This window comes from Tripterygium wilfordii, chromosome 15 (genome assembly GCF_013401445.1).
Source record: "Tripterygium wilfordii isolate XIE 37 chromosome 15, ASM1340144v1, whole genome shotgun sequence".
Lineage (NCBI taxonomy): Eukaryota > Viridiplantae > Streptophyta > Magnoliopsida > Celastrales > Celastraceae > Tripterygium > Tripterygium wilfordii.
In genome coordinates, this window is record NC_052246.1 from 7,214,295 (window position 1) to 7,222,395 (window position 8,101).

Below are 8,101 nucleotides of genomic sequence, written 5' to 3' on the forward strand. Positions count from 1 at the left end.
AAGTCTAGACAAGTGACGTCACACATATATTTTTATTTTATATTTTGTATTAGTAGTCGGTGTCTTCTTGCATTTAGCACTCTCTCTTCCTTTGTAGAGTAGATTATGCTTTCTTTTCTATTTGGAAATACTGATTGGGTTGTGACCCGTCAATCGTCATGTTTTTTTTTTAGTAATAAAATTAGCCTTAAGAAATAAAATGATTGTGTGCAAGTAGTAAAATTCAAAGAGAGAACACGAATGACTCAGATCACATTCATATGTATAGTATTTTATAGAGGTCTCAAGTTCGAGTCTCCCCTTTCCCTCCCTTGTATTAAAAAGATAACTACAAAAATATATAAAGTAAATTCCAAAAGAGTTGATCTCTTTTAAGTGATAAAAAGACATAATTAATCAAAGCATATGTGAGCATGAGCATGCCACATCATGAGTACTAGTCCCACTTGACAATGTCAACGTTGAAGTGGCTATGAAGATGATGATAGCCTCAAAATTGATTTTCAATGCTGAATGAAGAATTTTTAATTTTTTTTTACTCTTCTATTTTATGAATAATATTGATTAATATTAGTTGTTTTCATATGTGATAGGATTTTATTTATTTATTTTTTTTAAAGGCCCACAGGCCACACACACGCTAAGCCATACCCGAGGGACATGAAGGTCACCACTGCGGATGGAAAACTACCCAAATCAATGACTACCTTAACTAATGCTATGTATATATTATTTTTAAAAGAATTAGAGTTCTTTTAAACTATAGTACTTTGTTAGCCTAAAAATTAAATAAGAAAAATAATAATGAATCCCTTTCCTTCAATTAGTTACCTAATGGAACATGTTTCTTTTGACTTGATTTTGGTTTAATTAATTATGTGTTATGATAACAAAGAGATTCCACTTGGGAATTAGAATTGTGGACTCATTATATCTCACCTCTCTCCAACATATTAAAGTAAAAAAGTGCTTAATTTGGAGAAAAAAAAAATACAAACACACCGTTACTTTTATCCTACCAAAACAACAAGGCTAAAAGACATATTCTCTTTAAACCAAAAAAATAAAACTTTCTGAAGAAAAAAAAAATAGTATTTGCAGAAACTTTTGTGAAACTACAGGCAAGATTTTATTTTATGAAAATAAATTAGAAACTAGATTTAAGCACAAACCCATAAACACTAGGGCTACATTGATTTAGTAGTCCATTCACCAATAAATTTTAGTACAACATTGTCTCGCATAATTATTAGAGACTGTGACTTTGGTGGATGTGTCTCTTCTTCTTCTTATTTTTTTTTATTGAAAAGAAATTTTATTAGAGATGATTGAAAATGAGCTTTAATTTGGCTCCAATTTAATTATGGACAGGAATTGGAATGTTAGGCCGGAGGTATTAAATTTTGGGTCCTTAGGCGTACTGTTATACCTTCATTTATAAAAATCTAGGTGGAAGTGGAACCTCACAAAATAACATTAAAATTGAGACCACCGACAAACCCAACATAGTACAAAAAAGAGTAAATAAGATCACATATTATGTTAAACATGTAAAATGTTACACATATATATATATACATATACATTTTGGTGATAGAAATTAATTTTTAATCTAAAAGTTAGGAAAGAGTCTTTCTTTTCTACCGAACATTTAAATGATATTTTCATAAATTTGTTCAACACACATGGTTTGCGAACTATTGTACTAGTCCAGCCACTATTCAATTCGATAATTTAAAATTTAGAAATTATATGTGAATATTTACTTTTGATGTTCTGAAAATTTGCAATAAATTCAATATCATTTATAAACAAATTAAACACTTTCCTATAATTAAAAAAAAAAAAACTATATTTGAGTTGCAATTTTAAGAGAATACAAAATACTAATTTTAGTTTTTATTCACTCTCACAATTGGAGGGCCATTATGGCAAGATATTATTGGAAACAATCTCCTTCAATTATTAACAATTATGCAGGAATTTTTTAAAAAGAAAGACATGGTAGTTCAACAACTACGTGGCCTTGTTCCAATACACAAATAAAATAGTCACACCAACTGGCAATAAATTCAACTAATAAGTCAAATCTAATTATTAATTTAGATATCTTTATCAACAACTATGGTCTTCTACCTGCTTGTTCTCCACATGGGACCTAATGTAAGCGTCACTCAAATGTCCCACTCACATACAAACATCACCACATGAATTACAGCTACATACATACACATACACATACACATACACATACACATACACATACACATATGATCTGCAAATCTGGAATTTAATACAAGAAATGCATTCATAATTCAACATTACAATAACTTAATCAAGACTTGTTGGCAATCCAACTTAAATAATAATAATAATTATACAAATTAACAAGTACTAAAAATAGAGTAAACAATGATCACTAGTACCTTGAATTAGTAGCCAAAATATTGATGATGGATTACTGATTAATATTCAATTCGGACGGTGATGATTGATTGGATCGTAAGATGTCCTCCTTGATCTTGGATTAACATAGATTATTGATTCTGTAACATTACAACTTCTTTTACAAGAAGTGTAAAGATTACCAAAACCGAATCGATCGCTAACACTTCTCGAAACCTTTGGACCATCATCAATCCAACTATTATCCGTCGAGCTTTGATGATGACGATGATGATCCTCTTTAGAACATTTAACTAATGCTGCAAAAAACGGATCCCTCCAATCACTAGGACTATTACCAACCTTCTTACTAATCCCGAATTCCTCGGAATCGAATCTTTTGGAAGTAGTAGGAGGGGGCAATGGAAGAACAATTGGCATGGACGACACATCTTTGATCATGTGATGATGATTTTGTGCTTTCTTTGGAATTCCTGGCAATTGTTCCCAAGAGAATGGAACACCAGAGAATCGAAGAGGCGTCGAGGGGTTGATCGGAGATTGATCGTCCGGGAAATAATAGGAAGACGAGGATGATGAGAAGGACGATGAAAAAGAAGAGAAGGAAGCCGTCCGGAGAGACGAAAGGGTTTTGGTGGCCGGGAAGCTAAGAGTTGCTGATGAGGAGTCCATAGAAGGGGCAAAGGAAGATACGTTGTTTTGTTGGTCTTGCTAGTTAATTTTGGTGTTGTTTGCTTCTATAGATATATAGATATATGTAAAGGAGAGGTACATGTGTGTGTTTTTATTGTATTTCATCAAAAGAAAAGAAAAGAAATAATGGCCACTATCAGTAAGGACCCCATAGCGTTGATGACAAAGAAGTGGTGGTGACCCATTGTAAATAGAGTAGGATTTGGAGCGAAAATGAAGTATCATACGGAGTGGTGAGACTTATTTGATTGAAATACGTGCAATTTTTAAACGTGAAATGAAACGGTGCGTTTTGGGTTGGGATTCTATGATATTTTTAATTTTCTTCTAAAGTGGACTTCGTACGAGAGAACCCACGAATTTCTGGGTTGGGCTATCTTGATTGAGTTTGTGCAATGACTTGGGCTTCAAGGATTTTACGTACCCGGCCCACTCGAGTTTGGATTAACAAATTTGGATTCGACTGCTGTAATTACTAATTCGGAAAATGATATATAAGTACCTCCTTGACAAATGTTAGACACATAGATTCAACTAAAATTCTCTTTTCCATATAAGTGCATGTTTTCCACATAAGTCTCTCTTTTAAAAATTAATAATTACATAATTCTAAATTTGTCATTTTTCTTCAATAGGTATAGATTTAAGAAATATATATATATATTTAAGACACCTCCCCTCCATCTCAATCTCCACCACTGCCATCCTCCGCCTCATCTCTATCATCACCACTGTTACACCTCCACTACCATCGCACCTCCATGTATAGCCTTATCCATTAACATGCTAGAAAGGTAATATTACTTATACTGATAAGGGTCTATGTACACCATTGATTTGAAACAGGTGAGATACAAAGTAGTGGACCCTACTTGTCATCTCATTTATCCACACCATTAAAAAGTAACCCTTATTTTACACCCTTTACTTTAAACTCTTATGTGAGAATATATATATATATATATATATATATATATATATATATATATATTATATCAGTTGGCTTGTCGAGATGTTAAATAAATGTACATTATTGGCCTTATACTATTGTATAGCCTTATCCGTGTTGTTTTATAGTAATTTGTAGGTCTTTGGGATTTGAGTGTAATAAGAGAGTTATGTTTTTTTTTTTTCCAGATAATTGTGAGATTGTTTTCATCCTATTTAACGAAAGAGATTTGTTACATTAGAGGGTATAAAGCGGAATTTTGTTTTCTTGGATGTATTGAAATGCAGAGGTCGTATACATATAATAGAGTCATCTCATAAATGATATGATATCACTGCATAGCTACGAAAATTAGAAGTCTACATGTGGGTATACAACATATATGAAGCTCTTGTGGCAACAATGCTACGTATGAAGTGAAGATTACAAATGGGGTCTGCAGGAAATCGATAGAAGTTGAAAAAGCTACAATAAGAACATATTAATGTGAATCGTACAAGGAAGAACTTCTTACAGAAGATAATTGGTCATTCTTAATCTTCAGAAAATGTACATTGGAAATCACAGCACAAAGAAAAATGAAAATATATAATATGAAGATAAAATACTAAGAAATTCAGAAAGGGTTGTGCATTTATAATTATAGGTTTTTCAGTAATACGTATGACGCAGAGGTGCGAAAGAGATGATCCGAGATTGTTGGAGGATTGTTTACAAACAAAAGGGTTTTGGTATTTGATACTCCTAAGAGTACAAAAAGTTCTTGGATGTATTCTTGAAGGACTTAAGTTGTGCTTAATTTTTCTTACACTTTGCTTGAGCTTTGTAGTTGCTTGAAACTTTTCATAGCTGTACAACGTCTATTTACATAACCAAAAACGGAATACACTTACATGTGTAACTCATGTGCTCGAGCACATTGGCTTCTTCCCTTTCCCAAAGCTAGAAGCAATGGATCTCTTGCTTCTTGGTTTTTTTGGAGTTGTTTCTTGTATTTTGATAGAAGAGCTGTTATGAAAGAATGTATTTATTGTTATAATTTTATCAATTTTCAAGGCAAAGAACATAAGGGAATTAAAGATAAATAGTGTTGTAAACAACATTACCTCGGCTTTGGTTGTTTTGATACTACTGTTGGAGAAAACTTTGATGTCTCTTCTAGTGATTGTGCTATGTAATGTGCAATTGAGAGATCGTCTGAATCTGAAGCTGTAGTAGTAACATCTCGAGTTGTTGCACGCTCTTTAGTTTCATCTTTGAGTATTTGAGTCACTTTAAATGGTGTTGCACCATAGGATGCAAATTTTGATGATATTGTTATCTGGAAGGTATGCACTGTCCCACATTTTGGAAATCATGGGTGAAAGATCATACTTGTTTGAGGTTTCTTTTGACATTAGAGCACTTGCTAGAATTTGTACTAACTGTTCAACATGGTGTTCAAAAATCATCAAGTTTGTAGTACCAGTATCATCCTCAACAATAGCATTTAACTTAAAATTGGAGAGAAATTTTTTTGAAATTAGTTAGCATATGACACACGCACACACACATATATATATATTGTGACACAATACATTTCTTGAGTAAATTTTCTTTAATAAGAAGTAAGAGATTATAGTTTTCAGCTATTACTTTGATATTGGAGTCTCCTTAAGGTTCCCACATTGACTGTACTAAGGATTTTGAGTGTACCCTTTCAAGGTTTTACTACAAGTTGGGCATGATGTATACCACCATCCACGTGTGGTATCTATATCTTTAATACAAATGTTGCAAGTAAATCTTTCATTCTACAAATAAATACAGAGAGACTTTTAACAATGATAATGGATAAAGTTTTAGTAAACATGCTTTGCATATCATATAATGACAAATAAATTGTGATTCTAACCTCATGTTCATAAATTTTTAGTTGTAGCAGTTCATTCAATGTCTTTACATTACTATGTCGGTCATTTTCATTTTTTGCGTTCAATTTTGGGTCTATCATGAGTTCAATTTTTTTTTTCAATCTTTATCTTGATGAGAAAATGACATATGAAGCAATATTATTAATAACTTAAATTGAATACATAGAATTGAGAAAAACCTGTGATGAAATTCGTCAACCTCTGGAATGTTCAAGTTAAGATATATTTTTATAGTAGATGTGCTATTCAAAGTAGGTTTTCCTTCATGAATAAAGAAAAATTCATGGATGACAACACAACCAACTTCAAAGCTCTACAAATCAATTATGTTGAAAGGAAATTAAATTTATTTTTTAAAGGAAATATCACAAAGAAGTCAACAAAGGAAAACAAGAAGAAAAAAAAAAGAGAGAGATATTGCATTGCAGAAGGAATGAACCAGCAGAAAGATGCAAACTTACAAATAAATGAGTCAATGAAAATTATAATATTCTTCATGTTGTTACTATTTGGAATTTTAATGCCCATCTAGCATGTTTTCTGCCATTGTTGGGTGGATGTATATTAGTCTTTTGGAGGGTGTGAAGTGCAGCAAAGAGGGGAAGTACTTTGAAATTATAATAGTTTATTCTGAAATTGATGACTCGAAAAAAGATAGTGTATTCTCAAATTGGGTCTGAGCATAACTAAAAAGTGAATCTACCTAACAATGGCAAAAGAGATTCTAGATGGGCATAAACCATCTGAGAATAATTCTTTATTAAGCATTTTGATATAATAGTAATAAGTTTCTTGCTAAGAATGAAAATTGAAAAAATCAAGAGGAAATTGGTTGAATAAATATGCACAATTACTCATATTATGGAATTTTAAATAGGGACATGTAACATGAAGTTCATTGAAGCTACGAAAGGAAGAGATATTTTATTAGAAATATTATAAAAGAATGAACAAATTGTATGTTATCATAAATATTATTAAAAAACTGGCAAAATTTATATAATTGTTTATATTTTATGTACTATGTATCTTGGATCCGTAGATTCTTTTTCCTGAGTATCCTATGTTGAGCATTTACATGTCCCAAATGTGAGACTCCTATGATCTGTCCAATTATATTTGTAATGATATCAAATATTGATATGTTTCAATTTTATGGTTGTAAAGTGGTGAAGAAAGTATTAACGCAAATGAGAAATAATAAGTACTTGTCAAATTGGAGTCACTCTTAAGACGATTTTAAGCTTCTTTAAAATTCACAAATCGAAATATATTTTGAGGAATAGATCCATCATCTCTCTACTTTTGCACTTTTGTATGTCCGAAGAACTGAATCATGTTCTCATTTGAAGTTTGCTTGTAATTTTTTCTTGCTGGAATAATCATTAGATCACTCAAGTGATAAACATTCCCCTCAATCAGTAGAGATCTAAAGTGTTCAACATCCTCAACTGTAATAGTACCAAGCATAGAATGACCCTGTTGAATCAAAACATAGTTAAAATATATAAGAAATAGTTCAATAGAAATTTGAAACTGATGTAAAAGTTGAAAATTAATTAATTTTAGGAGAAGAATTAAAGCAAACCTTTTCATCTAACAATAGAAGATCAAGACTCATGAACAGATCATCCAATTTTGCATTTCTTGAGTTCCACATCCTTGCAACTCGAACTTTCAATTTTGCATTTCGTTGACCAGCTACCAGATCAGAAAAAAACATGCAATTTTTGTTTTCCATAATTTAGAATTCTGTAAGTTGTTAATATTAGTTATTAATTTCAATAGAAATAAATTTTCATATATACAAATAGTAAAATATAATAAAAGTATTATGAATAAATGAAATTGAATAAGATCAAGAACCTGTTGTTATTCCTTGAAATATCTCAAGGAACACAATATTTTTTGTATATCCTTTACTAGGTAAATCATGATCTTCAATCAAAATTTTGAGACCCTTATGAGAAGTAACACGTGAAATTGTTACGTACAATTGATCATGACAGAAAATTGGTTTTGGTAGGTATATACCTACTTTATTTAATGTTTGACCTTGACTTTTGTTTGTTGTCATAGTGTAGCATATTCTAATTGGAAATTGTTTCCTTTTAATAGTGAATGGTCATTTGTTCTCTGT

At 31.3% G+C, this 8,101-nt stretch overlaps 2 protein-coding genes across 2 annotated transcripts; both read right to left on the reverse strand.

The window, feature by feature from the left end:
* Positions 1-2,274: 2,274 nt before the first annotated feature.
* On the reverse strand, positions 2,275-3,182 carry LOC120017219. The gene has a single exon (XM_038870370.1). It carries the CDS (start codon positions 3,076-3,078, stop codon positions 2,473-2,475), a length of 606 nt encoding a protein of 201 aa, XP_038726298.1. The 5' UTR covers positions 3,079-3,182; the 3' UTR covers positions 2,275-2,472.
* A 1,768-nt stretch (positions 3,183-4,950) lies between these two features.
* Positions 4,951-7,702, reverse strand: LOC119979837. Its single transcript, XM_038822465.1, has 5 exons — positions 7,550-7,702; positions 7,273-7,440; positions 6,124-6,274; positions 5,155-5,383; positions 4,951-5,056 (listed from the first exon to the last, which is right to left on the reverse strand). The coding sequence occupies exons 1-5, from the start codon at positions 7,700-7,702 to the stop codon at positions 4,951-4,953; spliced, it is 807 nt and encodes a 268-aa protein (XP_038678393.1).
* Positions 7,703-8,101: the final 399 nt, after the last annotated feature.

Coding starts and splice junctions, on each gene's coding strand:
- LOC120017219 (XM_038870370.1), bottom strand. CDS start 3,078: ATGGACTCCTCATCAGCAACTCTTAGCTTCCCGGCCACCAAAACCCTT.
- LOC119979837 (XM_038822465.1), bottom strand. CDS start 7,702: ATGGAAAACAAAAATTGCATGTTTTTTTCTGATCTGGTAGCTGGTCAA. Junction 7,441..7,549: donor TTCTATTGTTAGATGAAAAG/GTTTGCTTTAAT, acceptor TTGATTCAACAG/GGTCATTCTATGCTTGGTAC. Junction 5,384..6,123: donor CAGGTTTTTCTCAATTCTAT/GTATTCAATTTA, acceptor AATGTGGGACAG/TGCATACCTTCCAGATAACA.